At 45.7% G+C, this 21,759-nt stretch overlaps 2 protein-coding genes across 4 annotated transcripts in view; both read right to left on the reverse strand.

Moving 5' to 3' along the window:
• Positions 1–5,641: 5,641 nt before the first annotated feature.
• USE1 (unconventional SNARE in the ER 1) lies at positions 5,642–10,788 on the reverse strand. Its single transcript, XM_005429500.3, has 7 exons — positions 10,635–10,788; positions 10,014–10,092; positions 9,169–9,321; positions 8,956–8,974; positions 8,235–8,265; positions 7,834–7,996; positions 5,642–7,633 (listed from the first exon to the last, which is right to left on the reverse strand). Exons 1-7 carry the CDS (start codon positions 10,661–10,663, stop codon positions 7,451–7,453), a joined length of 657 nt encoding a protein of 218 aa, XP_005429557.1. The 5' UTR covers positions 10,664–10,788; the 3' UTR covers positions 5,642–7,450.
• Positions 10,789–11,316: 528 nt separating this feature from the next.
• Positions 11,317–21,759, reverse strand: part of MYO9B (myosin IXB) — a 43,898-nt gene continuing 33,455 nt past the window's right edge. For 2 of the 3 annotated variants that reach the window (XM_031064042.1, XM_031064041.1), the window contains 17 exons: positions 21,538–21,668; positions 20,744–20,901; positions 20,457–20,635; positions 19,889–19,987; positions 19,221–19,397; positions 18,698–18,739; positions 18,041–18,152; positions 17,884–17,954; positions 17,090–17,288; positions 16,374–16,502; positions 15,717–15,822; positions 14,911–15,042; positions 13,830–13,953; positions 13,356–13,403; positions 12,748–12,884; positions 12,364–12,491; positions 11,317–12,214 (listed from right to left, as the gene is read on the reverse strand). In XM_031064042.1, coding sequence (XP_030919902.1) covers positions 11,778–12,214; positions 12,364–12,491; positions 12,748–12,884; positions 13,356–13,403; positions 13,830–13,953; positions 14,911–15,042; positions 15,717–15,822; positions 16,374–16,502; positions 17,090–17,288; positions 17,884–17,954; positions 18,041–18,152; positions 18,698–18,739; positions 19,221–19,397; positions 19,889–19,987; positions 20,457–20,635; positions 20,744–20,901; positions 21,538–21,668 — 2,409 coding nt within the window. In that variant the 3' untranslated portion in view covers positions 11,317–11,777. Of the gene's footprint in view, positions 12,215–12,351; positions 12,492–12,747; positions 12,885–13,355; positions 13,404–13,829; positions 13,954–14,910; positions 15,043–15,716; positions 15,823–16,373; positions 16,503–17,089; positions 17,289–17,883; positions 17,955–18,040; positions 18,153–18,697; positions 18,740–19,220; positions 19,398–19,888; positions 19,988–20,456; positions 20,636–20,743; positions 20,902–21,537; positions 21,669–21,759 lie in introns of all 3 variants that reach the window. The other variant, XM_014310590.2, reaches the window with a different exon arrangement.

Here is a 21,759-nt window from a genome sequence, read left to right on the forward strand (position 1 = left end):
CTTGATCAGCCACCCGTCAGCCATCCGTCCGTCCGACCAGCCATCTGTCCGTCCGTCCTGCCATCCGCCCGCCCATCCAGGCCGGCTGTGAGCCCTGCTGGCGCTGCCCGAGGAGCCGCTGTGGCCTCGGTAGCGTTCAGCGAGAGAAACGCAGTTGAGCACCCTCGCCTCGCTGTGGGTTCAAATGGAAGGAGAATAGGGTTAGGTTGGAGATTAGGCAAAAGATTTTTACTGGCAGGGTGGGCAGGCCCTGGCACAGGGTGCCCAGAGCAGCTGGGGCTGCCCCTGGATCCCTGGCAGTGCCCAAGGCCAGGCTGGACAGGGCTTGGAACAGCCTGGGATGCTGGAAAGTGTTCCTGCCATGGCAGGGGTAGAACGAGGTGGTCCCCAAGGTCCCTTCCAACCCAAACCATTCTGGGATTCTCTGTCCCCCGTGCTGACAGCCCAGGCTGAGAGCAAGGCTGCTGCCCTGGCTGTGCCCGTGTCCCTTCTCCTCCTCTTGGAAAGGATGAATTGCCACAGAGCTGGACAGAGCTTGGGATGAGGATATTGTCTACCACTGGCACTCCTTTCAATATCACAGAACCCAAAGAGCCATTGCAGGTTTCTGGTTCTTTTTCCAGTGGGATTCACCATTTGGTGCCTTTTTTAATCATCTCTGCGCTGCACTCGCACTAAGCCATGACAGTACGTTTCCTGGCAACTTCCAGTAATTTTATCTGGCTCTTGCTTTCAGCCATTTCTGCAAGACAAATGAGTTTTAAACTGCTGGGAAAAAAGCCTTTTTTAATTCAAAAATGCTTGGCAGATAGACAATCTTTAAAATTTTTATCCCACCATCTTTAGTTTATAACAGATCTCTCACTTCTGCGTGACATTCAGAGTCCCTGGGCAGGCCAGTGGTGACCAGCAGGTCACTGTGCCTCAGTCCCTTTGTCTGGACACTGAATTGCACTATGAGTTTACCCTATTTAAAATACTTTGCATTGCTTTTCCAGGTAAAGAATCCCTGCAGTTGTCCCAGGGACACGACAAAGTGTGAATGAGGGGAGGGCTGGTCAGTGGAATCGTGGCTCTGCTGCTGTGATTCAGCCCCTGACATTGTTTGAGGTTTCCCTGTTGGACAGGGGAAGGCTGGCGGCCTGATTCGACCAGAGTAAGCAGGATTAGCTGGGATGGTACCTGTGCAACAATAACTACATCTTGGCATTTGCAGACTATTTAAATGCTGAGATGAAAGGCTCTGCTTAAGTGGGGATGCTTTCTCTGTCATCAGCACAGCAGATGTGTGTCTGCACAGCACAGGAGCTGTTGATTCAGCCCATTGATGCATCAGAGCTACAGTCATGGGACAGCATTTCCCCCATTTCTGTCCTTTTTTCCCAAATCCATGCTGCTGCCTTGAGCTGGCAAATGCAGAGAAACTCAGAACCCCATTTATTATGGACTGCTTCAGGAAGTGAGGGCAGTTAAGGAATGGAAATAAACAACGAAAGTATGCATTCTCTGTTTGCAAATTAACCTGCTTTATGACTGTAGACTTTGCATAAAACAGACAGAGCCAAACATCACCTGGACAGCTCGGGCTGTGTGGAATTTATACTGGGAATGTAACAGCAACCTGCTCTTGCTTACTCACTTATGTTCTCACTGCCTTTCATGTAATAATGATATCAGCTTACACATTGGCACATGAGGATTAAAGGCTACAGATTTATTATCTTTCCTTAAAATACTATTTTTAGTTTCTAATTACTGATTAAGAACATCAGGGTGCAACCTTTCCAGCATCTTTCCCATACATTCACTGCTACATATTCATCATGCTACAGTGCACTTGGTTTGCAATCAGATAAACCAACAGGAGCAATGTGGGCGCTTAGAAACTAAGCCAACACCTGCTTACTCTTTTTTTTTTTTTCCTAATAGCTGCAATGCAGGCTCTTCTTTTATTCCTGATTCAAGAAGCTACTAAAATCACCAGTTTGATATATTGAATATTGGCAACAGTCACATTTCTTTCTCTCCACTACAAATGTTTTATGGTTTAGATAAAATAACTTGGAAATAAGCAGGGATAAGTGCTATGAACTGTGACAATCACAGACCATGGGGGTTCAGATCTGAATCCTCCTGAGAAAATAAGTACAGAGAGACTTGCAATAGAGTGTATCCATCTGTATGACCCTACAAAGACTTATTTGTTTTGGTTTGATCCATTCCTTACTTAAATCATGGAATGGTTTGAGTTGGAAGGGGCTTTAAAGACCATCCCATCCCACTCCTGCCATGGCAGGGACACCTCCCACTGTCCCAGGTGCTCCAAGCCCTGTCCAGCCTGGCCTTGGGCACTGCCAGGGATCCAGTTCAGGAGCCAAAGCCACACAGCAGCCTGGGGCTGAGCTGAGGTCACAATTCCCACTTTCTGCTCCACCAGTTCACTGTGGCCTTCTCTGAACAAGTTGCAACTGCCTGGGTGAAGGGTTACCCCATGGCTGGGGTTGCTCTGTTTTTATTCATTTGCCATGCCCTCTTTCCTGCTCACACATTTCTCACCAGGCAATTTGCACGTTATGCAGCCTCCTGCCCTTTGAAGATGCAGCAGAGCTGCTGTTGAAGCCAACAACAGCCAAGTCTCTGCATCACTGGCAGGATGTTGCTGCGAAGGTTTACGGGATTGACTTCTCAGTGACTAAACCTAACGCTGAGAGCACAGGAGAGCTGACCTTGGAAAATTATCTCATCCTGTTTAGAGTCACACAAAACCTTCGGCCAAATCTTTTAATATAAAATATTTCATGTCATGGATTGACAGAGTTCCTTTCTTACCCTTCCTTCCGTCCACACCAAATCCGATAAGTGACTTCTGTCAGTGAGAAGGCTCAGAGGATGGAGATCCGGTCACTTTATGTGCTAAGGACAGAAGTCTCAGCTTTTTACTGTTGAAACAGGAAACACTGTCAGATCCTTCTGGAGAATTCTATTGTTACATGAGCAAATACAAATTTTGGCCAGGGTGAAAATGGCAGAGGGCATCTCTCTGCTACATGCAGGTCAAAGACCTTGGAGATGAAGGATGCAAATTCCAGCTCTTTGTGGCCAACTGCAGCACTGCCTCATTTTAGCTTTTTTTTGGTCCAGTTTCTGGTTTTGTGCAGTTTGATTTTTGGGTGTCACAGAGGCAGATGCAACATTCAACTTGTTTTTAATTCCTTGTAAGAATATTTTTGTTCTAATTCAGCATCAAAGTTTTCAACTTGAAAAAAACAAAGTACTGTCAGCATTCCCAACCTGGGTCTGGTGAGCAGGGCCCAGATGTGAGACAGCCAGACAGATGTGGCCTTCAGCCTCCCGAGCCTCCTCACCCTCCATCCTCTATCCTTCCCTACAGCTTCTCAGGCTCACCTCAGGCACCCCAGGCGTGTTTTGCACAACCTGCTGCCAGGCTCCCTGCTCTCCATCAGCCACCACGTGCAGGGCAGCAGCCACAGCACGGCCACGCCGGGTTCCAGCCCAGCCACCAGCTACACCAGTTCTGATGCACAGCTCACCCCCAGCCCCTCCTTCCTTGGTTATTTCTTGACACTAATGCCTGTTTTTGTTGATCCAGAGTCTAATTTCGAGGGAGCAGCAGGGTTCCAAAACCCTGGCTGTGTGCTCTGCACTGCTCAGGATTTGCGTTTTGGACGAGTCAGAACTCCCAGTTCCCGTTTGATAACCGGTTTGTTCTGTCGCTGGGAGACACGCCCTCCCTCTGTAAATGTTACAAATCAGGCGTATCTGATCCATTATTCACTAACTGCTGCTGCTTCCCAGTTCCAGCTCCTATTAGAGAGAGAGCTGATGCCAGAAATGTCACGGTGGCATCATGTGACAGGTGGTATTGATTTAGTGCCGTTGGGTTTAATGTCACTCCCGTTCAGTGGGACACACGGCAAGCGCACACGGATTCCCAGCAGTGGGGCAGGTCAGGACAGGAGCTCCCAGCCAGCCCCACGCCAGGCCCTGGCACTTGGGAATTACATTGGGAATTCTGCTGCAGACTGTGACATTTGAGTATCTGCTCCGAGCTGCTCTAGCACTGCCATTACAGTTTTTGTGATTCACAGAATTACAGAATGGTTTGGGTTGGAAGGATCTTAAAAGCCCATCCCATCCCACCCCTGCCATGGGCAGGGACACCTTCCACTATCCCAGGTTGCTCCAAGCCCCATCAAGCCTGGCCTGGAACACTTCCAGCAATGGGGCAGTCACGGCTCCCTGTGCCAGGGCCTCACCACCCTCACAGGGAAGAATTTCTTTCCTAAAAGAAACTAAATCGTACCTATAAATCACAAGACTCAGTTCTGAGGTTTCATGGCAGGTTTACAGCAGACAATGAGAAGGGAGGTGACACTGGGTGTCACACAGGGAACAGTCGGGAGCAGAACCCTGCTCTGCCCACTGCCTCCTTTTCACTCTTCATGGGATATTCCTTTCTGGCAGAATAGCTGCTCACAGCCTCTCAGGTCTGATGCACAAAGTGCAAAGAAAACCCAAAGGAGCACGTGCCCAAAACCTGGCACTGCCCAGCCATGGGAGCCATTGCATCCAGCGTCCTGCTCCTGCCATTCCTGCACCAACAGCCTGTGAAGGATCCTTCCAGCACATCCCATCTGCGCTGAGGACACTGCTGAACACTGAGCATTGTAACACACACAGTCTCTGCCACCAAGGGTGTTTGCCAGAAAAGCTTACACTGACCCAGAGCCACTGCTGCTGCCAGACTCTGAACCTCTGCATCCACTGGCCTGACATGACCTAAGCCTCCAAAAGGGTTTTGGTTTAATTTTCCTTGCTCTCTCAAAGCAGGTAGTCTGCCAAGAAGCCAAGCAAGTCCCAGCCCTGTGCCTGATAAACATCTGCCCATCTGGATTTCCCAAGCTTTTGGGAAAGTTAAGCAACTCTCACAGAAGGCCATTTCTATATGTATTCCATATTCTACATGTATTATTCTGTGGAGAGCTGCACAGAGCCCTGTGCCATGAAATGGAGCTGAGGGCTGGAGCAGCAGAGCATCCACCACCCCCCACAGGTCAGTCAAAAATAAAAACTGTCATTCATCTGGGAAATGTCACAAAGCCCTGAGTCATTGTTTATTCTAAATAGCACCGGCTCCCATCTTCAAAGTGGTGTTGAATGACTCCAATTGCTAAATGAACTCGAGAAAGGCAAAGACAACAACCCAGCCTTTGTGTGCAGGGCAGTGGATCCGTTGGGATGGGAGGAGCACGGAACATTTTTCCACCTGGGAGAGAAGCCCCAGGAAGCAGAGGCTCAGTGCTCAACGGCCACTGGAGATAACAAAAAGTGTTACAGGGTTCACTCCTGGCCGTTCATTCAACATAACAAACACCCATGAAATGTCAATGGGCAAAGTTAAGTGGTTTCTGAACTCACTCCATGCAGGCTTCTTTGTAAATCAGTATCTGTGACTTGGAGGGGTGGATGTTTTCTTGGAGACAAGCTATCACTAGCAGCTCCCTTTCATGTCTTTCCAATCAAAAATTTCCTAATTTATAAGTGCCAGAAAGTTACAGGCAACCCATTTTGCTGACAGCAAAAGTCAGTTCTAAACTTGTCTGCAGTGATGCACCAAATCTTTTGTAAACTAGGAAAAAATAATTTATTTCAAGTAATAAAGAGGACAGTGTTATGGACAATGAAGCATTAATGTTGCATCCCAAAATCTCACACACAAAAACCATTCCAGCATCACATTCAGCCTCTAAGAGAAGAGCTCGGCATTGAAATGCCTGCAGGGAAAGTAGTGAACAATCAGAATTGAAAAATAATTTGGTGACACAGCATTGACTAATGAAGCACAGTGAAATGTCAAACATTACATACAGATGAAGGAAAACAACTGGGAAAAGTAGAAATGTCCATAAATTGATTGCTACAACAATAAATTTCTCTAAATTCAAGGTAAGTAAAACAGGAGTATATTGCAGATATCCGAGTAGCTGGAATTAAAAGCTGTACCTCATAATATAATTATTCATTTGATAATCCATAAGTGAGTGGCATACTACATTGCAAACATTGTGTTAAACAAACAGAAATATTTTGTGTAAAAAATGCTAACTGTCTTCATTACCAGAAATGAGAAATGTCACATTTCTGTACAGAAGAGAGCACAGCTCTGACACAGAGCCTGGTGCTTTGGGATGTGTTCAAAGCAAAGCTCGATGTTCCTAAGAACCCAGTTGTGATAAACAGCTCTTCCCCCATCATGCCCTGTCCTGGGGCTGTTGGGATCAGCAGCCAGGCCTGGAACACCCCATGGTTTGGTTCCAGACCAAAGCACAGCCAGGGTCACCTGCTGCCCCTCATCTCCTCCATGGGACACAGCTGAACACTGACCAGCAGGATGCACAAGGGTTTGCTTTCAGCTTATCACAAGCACCTACAGAGACTCTCAGGCTGTCACACAAACCCTGCTTTACTACAGTCTCCAAGTTTTTCTAGTAGCAGCAGTGTTTTAAAAAGATGAGTTTCTTTTTTCTCTGTTTTATTTTAGTGAACTCTTAAGACAACACTTAACAGGACTAATTTGCTCAAAAAGAAAGGCTGAATATTTTTAAATTATTATTTCTATCTTGAAGACACCACCTTCCTTTGCCCTCATCTTCCAGCACAAGCATGTTTGCACAGGTGAGGTCTGTGCCACCTGCAGCACTGTGTGTACAGTTGGAAGGTGGCAGGGTCACGGTGTTTCCTTCATGCAACAGCATCAACACCACAATGAGAAGTGAGAACGTTTGCACACACAAAAGGGAGGCAAACACTGCACAGAAAGCAGTTCCAGTCCTGTAGTAATCTATACTGGAGAAGATGGTGAAGTACAAAGTCCCAAATACCCATCTGGGCAAAAGGTGAGCCTGAGAAGAGTTTTACCTGTTGATACTCTGAATCTGAGCCAAGCAAGCACCTGAACAGCAAAATTCTCTTTTTACACCTGCAGCTGTGTATTTACAGAACTGAAATTAAATATCCTGTTGGCAGCAAGCTCCTAGGTCAGTACAGAAGAGCTGTGAAGACAGGAAAGAATGTAAGACTTCAACTGTTAGTTAACTTTGTATTGACTAAACGCCTTTGAGGAGTCATAACATTTGTCACAAACACATTAAAAATGAATGTATTTATCCACTAAAGAACTTGTTAGCAGCTCAGTGTAAATTCTCATCCTTACCTCAGCTCTCCCTGCAAGAGGCAACAAGAGTCACCAAGTAAACAAGTATGCAAGTGTGGAAAGCCTTCCTCAGGAAAGCCTCCCCCCACTGCCTGCACAGGGAGGAGATGCAAGGTAGGCCTTGCACAGCCTCTTTAAGGGCACTGACTGTGACAGTTCTCACACCAGCTGAGCTTTCCCACTGCACTGCAGGCAGCTTTAAGTAAAATGAAATTTTCATTTCAGTTTGGGGAAAATCCTGATGAAGAGAATCATGCTGATGAATATAAAACAAACTACAATTAGCATTATCCAGAGCAGCCAGTTGACAGATTTCTTGGCGTGCTGTTCCAGGCGGTCGGATTCGTCCTTGAGCTTCTCGAAGTTCTGGTCTGCCATCCTGAGGGAGTGTGACAGTGTCTGTGGAGCAAAGAGAGCAAACAGGGTCAGCCTCACAGCTGCCAGCTCTGGCAGCTTCCCCCAACAGAGAAAAGGTTCAGCTGCAGGCAGGTGTTGCCCCCACTCCAATCCAACCCAGAATCAAGCTACAGGAATTCACACATCAGCACTTGAACCTTGTGGGTTGCAAAACTGAGGGGCCACAGCTCAACATGCACTACCTGGTTGTCCTGTTTGATCACGTTCTGGGCAGCCAGAGTGTTGTTTTTGAGGCTGCGAGCCAAGCTGAGCATTTCCTCAGCCAGCTTCTCCTGCATGTCCTGGTGATGCTGCAGCACAGCATCCAGCTCCACTGCCGACTGCTTCTCGTCTGATGTGAGGCCTCTGCAAGAGCACGAGGGAAAAAAAGGGATTTACATTTCCTTGTGGGTTGATCTCACAAGTTTTCCCCAGGTTTTACATCTCTACAAGACAACAAGGCCCATTGAGTCAGCTGAAGGCATTATATTTTGGTTTCTCTAAGCAGACACTTCACCCTATTTAGAGCAAATCAGGGATTGAAAGGTCATTGGGAAAACAGTTCCCAAAACACTGAGCACTGGAATGAGAAATTTTGACTTACTTTCGCCTCCTTATGTTCAACTCTTCAGAATCTGGAAAAATAAAAAAAGTGCTTAGCATGTTATAAGTTCCCATGCAATCACAGGCTGAGAAAACAAGTCTTCTGTAAGGGATTTTTTGATATCCAAATCCTACTTAGCCTCTACCCCAAAGAATATGGGTGTCAAATGCCTACCAGCTTTCTGCAGGGAAAAGAGGACACCCAACATCAAAAGAGGGGAAAAACCCCAGCTGAATCACATCCCTGAGGGCAGGGTTTCAGCCCGTGTGTCTCAATGTTCTTTCAGGACACGTTAGATTGGCCCGGCTCCAGCTGCTCTAACGGTAGCCATGGAAACCTCAAATTAATTCCTCCCAGTTCCCTACGTGAATAACATGGCTGTGTATTGCAGAGGAACTGAACAACACCTACTCAAAGCACCCAGGATCACATGGTTTGCTCAGAGCAGAAGGGAACAGGCACAAAATAAATTGCCCCTGCTAATTCTGTAGTTAGAATGTCTGTTTCTGCATGAATGCTACAAAAAGAGCTTCCTGCAAGTCCCTGCCACCATTGATAACCACACTTCTGCTTTCATCTGTCAGGGTTTTTGTTTTTAAAATCTGCTGTCTTGAAAAGAAGAGAGGCACTAAATTAAAAGTACACTTTGGGAAATACTGAATACCTGACCTCCCTCTTCCCTTCTCTGTAATACACAGAGGAATCAACAGATTGAACTTACCATCAGTAGCCAGGGGGTCCTGGGAGGAGAAAAAGAACCAAAACAGCAGATTACAAAGAGTCAGTGATAAAGGACAGGCCTGGCAGAGTGCCTGTGCCCAGGATTTAGAGATAAAGAGGTGCCTCCCCACCCAGCCTGGGACATTTGTGAGATGCAGCCACCCGAGGCAGCTGAACACAAGCAGGACAATCTGTAAAGAAGCAGTGAACATACTGTGCCAAGCAGCTCGCTCCTCATCTGGCCCGTGCAGCGCGCCTTGGTCTGCAGGTGCACGGTTTTGGTGGCCGGGGTTCTCTCCTTGGCTGTTGTTGGGGTGCGCCCCGGGGCCAGGAACTGGTTTGCCAGAGCCTTTTCTGTGGATGAAGACTGGGAGTGGGGAAAAAGCAGGGAGCAGTCATGGATATGACACTGTGCAGTGTGAGGCAGCTGGGGTGTGACCTACAGGGACGGGGGTGCAATCCCACAGCTGCTTCCCTGTTGTAGTGTGTTTTTACACTTTGCAATTAGTTTTGGTTTTGTATCCTCCTCCCTAATTAGTTTTGTTTTTGCATCCCACAGCTGCTTCCCTGTTGTAGTGCATTTTTATACTTTGTAATAGTTTGGTTTTGTATCCCTGTATTTTTCCCAAATGGTTTATCCCAGATTGTACCCCCTCCCTCTACCTGTGTAATCCCTTTCCTTTGCTAAGATCATCCCCAAATCCCCACCCTGGCTCTCTGTCAATCACTCAGCATCCCATCCCCTCCATCTAGAACTTTCGGTCCAGGACATCAAGTGATCAGTCAGGGGTCAGCCCCCCAAGTGTTTCTCCATAGGCTGACTTAAATGTCCATTCCCCAGTATCCACACCTTAATTTTTCTTATTGGTTAGTAAAATGTTATCTGCTTTATGTTTCCACCTCCCTTTAAATGTAACCCTGGCACCTCTCCCTGGGCTCTCAGCAGGAGCCCCCTGAGGTGCGGGAGCTCCACATAAAACCTTGGATTAAGCCCTGCTAAAAGTCGGCCCTTTTATCCTCTACTGATGTCTCTTTTCAAGCTGAACTAGTAAATCTTACCAATTTTTCAGCTTCTAGGAGTCCCTTTAAAAAGTCCACTTTACGAGAGTATTCATTCAGCAGTTCAGGGGCTGGCTTGCTGTTGGAATTGAAAGATAACAATATCAAAACCAAAAGTTATCAGCATTTTCTAGTGTTATACTTTCCAAATGAAATAATACAAAAAACCCACATGGTTTTTCAAAGAAGTAGAAATAGCCTCAGGTTGGAAATACACTTGCAACCCTCTGCAAATCACCTTTTCCAAGGCAGGGAAGGCTCAAGGAATATGTATTTCCACAGGGAAGCACACACTGCTGTAGTGTTTGTGGGCTTTGGCTGACTTACAGGTAAGAGATTATTGAATCACAGTGTCATTAATGTTGGAAAAGACCTCCAAGATCACCAGATCCAACTTCGACTGAATCCCCCCATTCCCACTAAACCATATTGCAAAGTGCCACATCTGCTCTCTCTTTGAACACTTCCAGAGATGGTGACTCCATCACTTCTCCGGGCAGCCCTTTCCAGTGTTTTACCACTTCCACTGAAGGAATTTTTCCTGGTATCCAACCAAAACCTTCCCTGGCACACCCTGAAGCACAAACCCACAACAAGCACCCAGGGGCTCAGAGCGCTCACCTGGACTGCTTCTTCAGTTCCCGGAGCATGTCCTCCAGGGCAGCCACATACTGAGGGCAAAAACAAGATTTTAAGTGACAGCATTAAGGAGAAATCCCCTGTCTGGCAAAGGCTGTGGGTTTAACACCACAGCGCTCCCGTCTCGGTTACTGAGGAGCCGGACGCGGTGCTGCGGGGTGGCACCGGAACTCGCCTCAGCGCCGGGCGCCATCTTGGGGCGGAGCGCGGGGAGGGGCGGGAAGCGCCGGGCGGGCCGTGACCGCCCCGGTTTATTTAAAAAACCCAAAACCCTCCCCTAAATCACCCCAAACTCAAGGCGTGCACATGGGCACAGAGGCAGCTGCGGCTCGGGGCAGCGCTGGGGCCCAGATGAGCTCTTCCCTCACTCCAACATGGTGCAGCGCCGTGAGGGGCCGGGGCATGGCCGTGGCCTCAAGGCGCTGCTGTGGGATGGCAACTCGCCCTCAGGTTGTGTCCCCGAACAGAGGTGAGGCGGCTCGCACAGCACACCCAGCATGGGAGCTCCCCTTTGCTCCAGGGAGCACCAAAATCCTCCCCTGTGACACCACAGTGCTTCCCTTTCCCCCGTCCTTATTCACTACTTCATAAAAACAGTAACCCGAGTAAAGGCTTCCTTCGGAATAAACTGCTTGTTAGACAGACATCGATCAACTACCACATGTATTTTTTAAAAGTGCAATGTTTTAATAAATGCTTTTATACATGTTGGTCTCAATTAAGGCTATTACCACATTAGGAGTTCTGTAAACCATAGAGAAAATTGTCATAAAATCATACAAAACATTAAGGCAACACACATTGACCTAAACCGACTGTTGGTCCCGTGAGAGTCCATTGTAAGGCAAATGGAAAAGGCACAGCAGCGGAATGGGGGGGGGCTTGGTTCCTGTACACTCAATCCATGTATTTTATTTAACATGGACTTTACTTTCTTTGCAAGGTTTTAATTTAAAGTGGAGAATATTTGCTTTAAACAACCTTGCTTAACCCTTACAGTACTGTACATTTCTGGGCTGCCTTCCCCGCAGCCACTTAAAAGACCATGAACAAGCTCACAGCCTTCAAAGGGTTAAAGCCAAAGCTGTGGTCGACTTCAAGAAGAGTCCAGAGCGCTGAAGAATTTCACTTCTCCACACAGGGAATGTGAGAGTAAGGGTCCGAGAACCTGCGCTTGAGTTTTGCTGTGGGTTCGTATTCATCCCCGAGTTCCTGAGCGTGGGCCAGTGCAGACCCTTGTGCAATGTACACCGAGTGGATGCTGTCAGTCCGCCTGGCTGGCTGCTCCCTCCGCTGCACCCTCTGACACTCTTCCTTAGAGAAAGCCTCGTCCTGGGATTCTGTACATTTGAACATTCCGGGAGGAAGTTTTATGTTTGCTGTTGGCATCACTGGAGTTCGACGGGGCACTTTAATCTTGGACAATGTTAAGGAGTATCTGCGCCTTGAAGCCAGGGGTGCAGAGTAAGAATGTGAAGAGGTTTGCAGGAGCGAAGGCACTTTGCAAATGTCTTTGGCAGGCACGCTGGAGCTCTGAGCACAGCAGTCTAATCCAATAATTGCTTTAAAGAAAGAAGATACTTAGACACTGATAGCAAGCCTAAAATGTAACTCAATACGAGCCACTGTGACCAGATAATGTTTGGTCACTTGGCTGTATGCCATGAAAGATGTAGAATAAAAAAAAAGCACTTAATACCTTAATACTGACCTTCGGTATCCACCCGGCCTGGTTTGTCCTCCAGCAGGCTCTCTGTGCTTGCAGAGGTCTCCGAGTCCACGTTTTCCTCGTCAGAGCCTCGCTGGTCGAGCTCAGGTAAGCGGTAAGTGATGTCCTCCCTGCATCAAACACAGGCTGCAGCACCTCTGACACAAGCACCTTCACCCAGCTCGTGTTCAGAGGTAAAGCATGTAGTCATTAACTATTAATGCTCATGGTGTTTTCTCTCAGCTAGTGCTTTGTATTTTCATTTTCCCCCTCATCAAGGCCTACAGAACAGAGTTAGATCCTTTTGGACTAAAGGCATCCTGCTTTACTACCTGTGCTCCCTCCAAGTGCAAAGGGCATGGCCTGACCAGGTAAAGGGGAACTTACTTTTCTTCTTTTATTGACTGTATGCGATCAATGAGAATCTCCTTCTCCCGGTTGGCTTCAGAAACGTCCTCCTCTTCATGCACAGAGTCCAGCTCTGAGGTGCCACTGTCACTTCCTTTTACCTGAGAGCTTTTACTCTGCAACACAGATTCACATTAACACTTGTCAGTCACAAGCAGCTACACCCATCTGCAAGTTTCAGAGTGGAAGACAAATGAGTGGGTCAAAGAAGAGGCTGATGGAATTGATGAAGAGCTGTTAGTTATCCACACAAATGTTTCAAAAAGTAAGAAAAATTCCTATTCACCTGATATCCAGGATTTTGTTACCTTTTTTGATCTGTAAGGCTCAGCTTAGTTTTAGTAGTCACTTAATGAGTAATATTATTACATCCAATGTAAGTTACATACAGTGTCTATAAAATACCAGGTGATGACAGAACAGCCCAGCAGCCCTGCATGCAGTTGGGGAGGAAGTTGCACCAGTACATGCAGTCCTGATTGTTCAAAAGAGTGTTTAAAACTGAGTTACAACCCCTGTAAGTATTTTAGTCATGCAAGAGTACCATAAGAAAAACCCATGCACTGGAGCCAGGCAGTTGTACATACCAGCTTCCCCTCGTAAGGGGAAGAGAACCCAAGTTTTATAGGCCAGAGCTAGGGAGAGATGGAGACCAAATTCACTATATGCAGCCTCTAATCAGACACAATTTGGTTTGTATTAATCAGTACAACAAAAACAAAGAGTATTTTTCCTCCTAGAATGCACCATATTTTTGCACACCAGCCATCTCTGGAGTGAAGGAACTCTTTTGCCATATCAGACACTCAATCTTAGTTCCACTGACAGAATTACATGGGAATAGATTTTGACCAGTACAAAAGCAGATTCCCACCCCTGCACCCTTCATTTATCAAAACTTCAGTGCAGCTGTATATTTAGCTCCTACCTACTGCTTTGGGTAGTTGTTTTTTCCAGCTGATTTTTGACTCACTGAATGGATGGACAGGAGAAGCAGCACTCCCTCCCCAAGAAGTTGGTTGAAGTTTTATCTATTTTGGAAGTTTTATTTCAACACTTACCGTGTTCTGCCGAAGCAATGAGAGCCGTCGGAAAGCAAAGCTCTCTGCTGCTTCCAGCTGATTGATTTCTTCCATTTTTATCTTGTACTTCCTTATCTGCTCCTTTATGAGCATCTCCACACACCTGTGAGGAAGGCAAGGTGTTATTGAGCTGTCTCATACCATGAAGGTTCTGAAACAGCCATGGTGGGGTGGGATGCTGCTCCTGGCCTGGGGGTGTTTGTCACACACACGTGGCTGGAGGGTGACCACAGTGTCACAGCCCATCCCTCACAGCAGCATTGCATGGAAACAGGGTGAAGAGTCCAACACAGCAGGCACAGCAGGACAGGTAATGGTGACAGGTAATGGCACGAGATTCTCCTGGGATCACCAGAGCCTCCCATGCTGGCTGTACACAGTGGTGAGCACACAGACATTACCACAGCTGCCAACAGCTCCTGCTGATTCTACCTGTTGTCCCTGTGCTGGCACAGGCTGGCAGAGACACAACGAGCCTGCAACTGCCCTTCTCCACCTCTATGGCCTGAGGGGTCAGTAAGAAGTTACAAAAAGCTGTCATTTTTCAAACTCTTTCCACTGGAGGCAGAGGCAAGGCCAGCCATGCAGTGAGGATGGTGAGGGGCTCTCACAGCCAGAGTTACTGGAGGGTGAGGAGAACAGAGAGGATCAAGGACAGAACCTTCTTCAATTCAAAGAACAATGCAGAAGAGATCATTGGGGGTTCTAAGTATGCAGGAGACAGCTTAATTCAATATCACATTGTTTGTTATGCCTTGTATCTCAGCAAAATAGATAATTAGGGTACAAGCCCCACAAAAAATAGGTTATCTTGATGTAAAACACAAACCTGATAGTAAAGACTTATAGATCATCCTACTTTATGCTTAGTAAAACAGAGACAGGTGGAAGGTCCGAGAGGGGTGTATGAACTGGCAGCACTGGCAGAGCTAGAATTCAACAACTCTTGAACCTCAGCTTCTCAGCTTGATACGAATAAAGTTGTAACAAATACAGGTAGTGGTGCTGACCTTCCATCCCATTCCAAAACACTGCTTCTCAGCAGACTGCCAAAACTTACATGGTTGTTTTTGAGACATCCTTCATGCTGGTCAAGGGGTCAGAGGTATCAGGACAGCGTAAGAGGCACGGAGCAAACACGATGGCCAAGGCGTTGGGGGACATGCGGTTCACATCTTCTATCAAAGACACTCTGGAATTCAACATCCAGGAAAAGAGATTGTAAGTGGACCTTGCTAGAACACAAACACCCTGATCACACCTTGCCATAGTTCCCAAATAACATAAGGAGGCCTCTTGGACACTCAGTATGTACAGCAGCCCAAAGAAGCCTTACAACTATTTTACACCTACTAAGTAGTCAACATTTCATGTATCAAAGGATCAGGGAGTCACCCATGTTAAGTTAGTCTGGCAGCTTCTCAGAAGTATGTTGGTGATTCAGCATCTTCTCTTCAAAAATCCCTTTTGCCCATGTTCAGAGGGCTGCCTGGAAAGTCCCCAGGCTCCTTGGGTAAGAGCAGCCCTTTCCCTGCACCATTTATCCCTGCTCCTGGGACTTGCCTATGTTCATCCTCAGTTCACTACAAGCCCCTCTGTCTAAATCCTGGTGCTTGGATGATTCACCAAGGCTTTGAGATCTACCTTGTCTTCAAAGTTGTTTTTACCTGGTTTGATCCAAATACACCAGATGTAGAAGTAACCACACACCTGTTCATGAGCACAACTACCAGCTTCAATTCTTTCATTTCTAAACCAGCAGCACAATCCCCACACTGACACTGAAGGTGTTTAACACTTCAGAAAGCTTTCAAGCAGCACTCAGAATCACAGTTTCTCTACAAATGAAGAAATTAAACTCATTACTTGACAAGATGGAAGATGAGTCGTTCCAAGGTATTATGATTTGCTTGTGGGAGCTTCTCCAGGACACTGTAGATGGCACAGAGTTGCTCCTGTTTCTCTGGCAGTTCTGCACAAAGGGAGAAAAAACAAGATGTTAATTGCTGTGCTAGGCTAGTGGAAAGCTTAAAATTCCTAAATTCTGATAAGTCTTACTGTCATTTCATTTAGCAACCATTATAACTGACTGTTAAAGTACCCCTCATGGCACTGCAATTATCCTGCATTCATCAAGAGACACACTAAGACCTCCAACACTATCTAGGGTGCCTTAATCCCACTGAAGTTAAAAGAATCTAGGTATTTAAAGTATCTGTATATCCAGATATGGTTCAGAAGAACAAGAAAAACCCTTCCTGAAAGAAAACTTATTCACATCCTTATTCAGTTTTTAGAAAGAGCAGCTGTGACACATTAAAAATAAAAAAAGAATCCTGAAGCAAGATGAAGTAAGCTAGAGGAGAAATTCCCTGAGGAATGTTTTATGTAAAATGTCTAAAATCATTGTTATAAGTGCACTGGAAGGAGCTGTTTAGTCAGCATGAGCATCTTAAGAATTTCTTTTCCCAAGGACACAATGAGTTAAAGTAGAAATGCTTGAAGAATGGTTTTTAAACCTACCTACAGCTCTGAGAAAATCATTGTACTGTGCTGAGGTCATCAGTGGGTCTGGCAATTCCCTCAGCCACTGTTTGAGGATCCCTGTGATGGTGTGAATAGGGTAATTCTCCAGTTTCACTGAGTTTGGGTCTGAAAAGAAATGTTTTATTTAGAGCAGTTCATTCCTTTGATGCACACAATGAGACCCCATAGAAATAAGATTAGAAACATTCTAATCTCCTGTTCACAGCATCCAAATTACTATCTTCTGCCTATTTTTAACTTCTGAATTGAATTGATAAGTCTGATAACATGATGGCCAAGGCATTGGGGGACATGCAGTTCACATCTCCTATCAAAGCCACTCTGGAATTCAACATCCAGGAAAAGAGATTTTAACCTTGCTAGAATACAAACACCCTGATCACACCTTGCCACAGTTCCCAAATAATATGTAAGGAGGCTTCTTGGACACTCAATATGTACAGCAGTCCAAAGAAGCCTTACATTTATTTCATACCTACTAAGTGTACAATTCAGAAGTTAAAAATAGGCAGAAGATAGCAATTTAAAGGTACTAAACAGCTTTTGGCAGCCAACAAAAATAATACAGCCTGAACAGTTAGCAAAAAGATGTTTTTAAACACAAAGAAGTGACAGATACTTCCAGATAGAAGAGAATTGCAGGGAAAACTGATATCATGCAATGACATGCAAAGAGTCAACACTGCCTGGACCTTCTTGCAGCATCTGCTTCAGCTCCTTCATCCGATTTGCCGATCCTGATTTCCTGTAGATGCCTTCAGTGTAGAGCCCGTGCATCTCCACGTACTCCAGCAGCTTCTCCATGACCACGGGCACCGAGTTCCTCTCGCTGGTCAGGGCGCTCACGCACACCCCGAAGTGTCCCCGCAGGGACTCCGTGTCCTGCTCGCCCTGGGGGTGACACAGCTGTGAGCTCACTGCCCCTGGGGGGGACACAGCTCTGAGCCCACTGTCCCTGGGGGTGACACAGCTCTGAGCCCACTGTCCCTGGGGGTGACACAGCTCTGAGCCCACTGTCCCTGGGGGTGACACAGCTCTGAGCCCACTGCCCCTGGGGGTGACACAGCTGTGAGCCCACTGCCCCTGGGGGTGACACAGCTGTGAGCCCACTGCCCCTGGGGGAACACAGCTGTGAGCTCACTGCCCCTGGGGGGGACACAGCTCTGAGCCGAGTGCTTTATTCTGCCTTGGATCATAAGGCAGATTTGCTGAGCTGCAGCAATAAAAAGCCTTTATGGTTCACACTGCAGGATTGCTTTATCAGTTTGGCCAATACTGCACACACTCTGTGAGAAGGGTTCCTAAATTAGCTCAAGCATCACCTCCTAGGATGTGAGAGTCCCTCTCTGACTGAGGAGGGAACTGTTTAAGCAATTTTTATTCAGTGCCTGGGCATTCACTGTTCATTTACTGAGAAACAAAGGCAGCATTTTGCATGCACCACTTCTGGTACCACAGAACCCCATCCCAGATCCACAGGCCTTACCTTTTTCCCACAAGAGGTACAGCTGCTCTGGATTTTGGACATGCACTTCTTGTGACAAGTCAGCTTGCAAACTAGAGAAAGCAGCAAATTGTTACAAGCATCTAAATCACACTTTGTACCCTAAATTACCCACTTTCTACATGGCCTGTTCACTCACCACTGCACAGACAGGCCTTCTCCATGGGCCAGATGTAGGAGGAGCAGTGCTCACACGACTGCCGGATGCTCACTTGGTAATTTGTGAACACGTGGCCATTGTGCTCTTCAATCTGGTGAGAGACAGCAAGGAACCAGTGAACTCTTCTTGCCTTTTAAAAATTATTATTATTATTTTTATAAAACCTTATTATGATTTTTAATAAAACTATCTACCCTATCTCACATTTCCACTGTTTATTTTACAATTATTTCACCCTGAAACCAAATTTCACCCTATCTTAAGGAACTTAGGTTTGCTGGAATATTTCATAATTGACTTCTTGCTGCCTTAAAGTTCATCAGTGAAAGAGCTGTAGTTTTGTTATTAATATTTAGTAGTTGTTTTCTTTTAACAGCCCATGCTTGAAAAAGCCTTTAGACTTTAAAGGAAGCTATGGACAAGCAAGGAAATGCTTGAGTACCACCTATCACTGCATGAGAAAGATCTCTGCTTTGTGAAAACTGATTTTGTATTGTTACACCTTCATAAAAGAGGTAAGTGAATGAGCATGCAAAAAAAACCAGAATGTCAGTACAAAATCAAGCTCTTCAAAGGGTGTTTGTGTTCTGTGAGTGCACCTGAGGACTTGGATTATTGCAGAAAGAAAACACTTACTGCACGATCCTGCTTCCGTTTCTTCTTCTGGGCTTTGGTTTGCTGCAATGGGAAACAAAACTGGCCTTAGTCTTTGAAATTCAGACATCCCATTCCTTTTTTTTCCCCTTATTGGGTTTCCCAGACTTTACTTCACCTCCAGACATTCGAGACACTATCCTGCAGCTTCAGCTTGGTTTGAGGGTTGTCTGAGCTCACACTATCAACTTCCTAAAAACCAACTGAGCTCACTGCCTGATGACAAAGCAACTCCATCTCTCAAACCTCCAGAGAACTCCTATGTTTTCACCAAAGAAAATGCACACTTTCAGATTCTGAAAATATTAAGTTAAAAAATTAACAATTCCATAAAGGTGTATCAGCAATCAGAATTTGTTACACACACGATGTGTGTATGGCAAGTGTTTCCCAAATAATAAAAAATGCCATGGAAAAGGTTTTTGAGATAACACAGGTCCCCTATGTTAAACAGAGCAACAGTGTTTCATCATACCATAAACCAGCAACAGAATAACTTTCATACCTTGGGCTGCTCAGGTTCCTCTTTCTTTGTATATCCTCTAATGAATTCATCCAGAAGGGATAGAAAGAGATTCAAAACCAGCTTGACTTCTTTCTCTTCCCTTTTTTTGGCCAGGTTTGTAACTAGGAGCTGGTAATTTTCCACCAGATCTTTATAGCCAACATGGATTTGTCCATTCTAAAGAAGGAAAAATACTTGTCAGACATTCCTTTTAAATACTGTTGAGACAGTTTCATATTTTCATGTACTTAAGCTCAGAGGTGAAAAATCACAGCCATGATCAAAGTCAAAGATAACAGCCCATGACAGAAATAAGTTAACACACTTCCCTCCTGCACTGTCCAACAGCACTTGGCTGACACAAGGCAGTGTCAGAAGAATATTGGAAAAGCTGTTGGCTCCTCTCTTCAGCATGAGAGGAGGCTGAAGACAGCAAAATCCATCCATTCCTAAAAATAAATTTATGGCTGAGTGAATGAGCAAAGGAAAACAAAGCAGGCTGCTTGAGATTACAGCAGAACTGTAAAATGAATCTAACATTCAGCTCTGAATTCTATGCTGAGAATTGCTGAAGTGCTTTGTTGAAGAGCTGCAGGCCAAGCCTTTAACCTGCACACTCAACTCATTTATTGCCTGCCAACTTCCCTTTATTGAGACTTACTACTTACAGGAGCAGAGTACATGGTCTTGATGTTTCCTCTGAACTTCTCTGTGGCTTCAAAAAACAAACATTCAACACCAGACTTCTGGGAGCGTAAGTCATTGATCTAGAAAAAAAATACATCTGCATCAGATTTTGTTAAAAAAAGAACATCTGAACAGAGTTAAGCTTCAGTGGCTGGGCTTAGTCATTTGTGACCATTCCAATTATTTAAAACAACATTTTTTTAATGCACTGCGCTGATGATACAAAACAGTAGAGTTGGATAGTTGGGCTTTAGAGAACTCTCTGTTTACAACTCTCGCTTTTTTTTTAATACAAGTTTTGCTGCCCTCTCATTTGTAAACAAAGAACAAACATGAATGCCCTGTATTGTATTTAATGCAATATTAGGCATTCAGTGACTTGAGGAAAAGAACAGAAAGGGCCTTAATGCAGACTAACTCAGTCAAACCATCCAATCAATTCCCTTTTCTTTAGATTATAACACAAACTTGCACCTAAACCAGCAGGCTCTAAAATTCTACACAAACAGTGAACAAAGGTTTGAATTTTCATGGCTGGGAGCCTTTCACCTTGTTCAGGAGGAACTCATCCAGGTGTTTCAGCTCGTTGGCGTTTGCAATCTCCCGGACCATGGAAGCGCGCCAGTTCTGGGACACGCTGGAGATCTTGCTGATCTTTATGGTTCTGTTCTTCTTGGCTTTGCTGCTCTCCTTCGCAGCCTGGGGGCGGCCTGGCTGCCCCAAAGAACCTGCCAAAGAAATGGATCTGGATGTTCAAGCAGGGTGAGGGAATTCTGCAGTATTTGCTTCCTCACAAGAAAGCCTCACTGTGCTGAGGGTTAAACCACCAAACTCACCTTCTGAAACTTTCTGGACACCTCCTGTGTCTGTAAAGAGGACACAAGACACCAGGGAGAGGCCGTCTCCTTCCTCAATCACATCAGAACTCTCCTTTGCAATTTTCTTGTCTGGCTTTTTCCCCAAAAGTCTACGCAAAGGGCTTTTGAAAGCAGACCTGAAGACAAAAGCAGATACAAGTCTGTCCCATTAGTAATGGAAGCTGGCTCTGCCACAAGAACAGGCTCTTAACAATAACCCACAACAGGATTCACAACTATGGGGAATATTTAAGGCCCAACCTGCAGAAAAACTGAGCAGCACAAAAAAAGGAAAGACAATGTGAAAGCACTCCTGGACTTTCTGGCATTTACAAGATCAGAGCACAACCTTCAGCAAACACAGACAACACCTCACATATCCAAAACATCACTTCTGGCTCAGGAATTCTCTGGGCTGCAGAGTGCCAGAGGTTGGAGCAGGCCAGGGAAGCAGCATTACATGCTTGCTGGGCTCTTCAGCTTTTCTCTTGGTGTTGTATTACACTACATGAACCTTTAATCCCAGCTGTAAGTTGGTTCTTATTTTAAAAAGAACTACTTCACAGAAAGTGTTATGCAAGCAGAGAATCTGTTCCTCAGCAGGCTCAGATATCATGCTCAGAGCAACACGAAGCAGCAACACAGCCCCTCATGTAGCTGATGCCAGCTTGTGCCTCTGCACAATCAAGGTGCCCAGCTCAAGAACTAATGGAAAATCTCTTTTTTTTTTTCCATTTTCTGAAAGACAGGCCAGTCACACACACAATCCATACTTGGCATCCCCTTGCTGACTCGCTGGCTGCACGGGAACGGCCGTGTCCGAGCTGGGGAAGTGGTCACTGGGCTTCTTCTGCACAGGGTATTTCTTGTTGCCTTTTTCTTCTTCAATTGGGTCTGGTGACAGCTACAGGAGAGAGGAGGGGTCAAAAACTGCATTTTGAGTGACATAGATTCTTTAAATGGTTTAAAAGCTAGAATGGTGAAGTTAACTTCAT

The sequence above is a fragment of the Geospiza fortis genome, unplaced genomic scaffold (assembly GCF_000277835.1).
Source record: "Geospiza fortis unplaced genomic scaffold, GeoFor_1.0 scaffold80, whole genome shotgun sequence".
Taxonomy (NCBI): Eukaryota; Metazoa; Chordata; class Aves; order Passeriformes; family Thraupidae; genus Geospiza; species Geospiza fortis.

What these genes read in the sequence shown, in the direction of transcription:
- USE1 (XM_005429500.3), bottom strand. Translation starts at nt 10,663, where the DNA reads ATGCTCCGGGAACTGAAGAAGCAGTCCAG. An exon ending in GAACTGAAGAAGCAGTCCAG is followed by an intron (nt 10,093 to 10,634) that starts GTGAGCGCTCTG and finishes CAATTCCAACAG; the next exon opens with CAAGCCAGCCCCTGAACTGC. An exon ending in TCCTAGAAGCTGAAAAATTG is followed by an intron (nt 9,322 to 10,013) that starts GTAAGATTTACT and finishes CCCCACTCCCAG; the next exon opens with TCTTCATCCACAGAAAAGGC.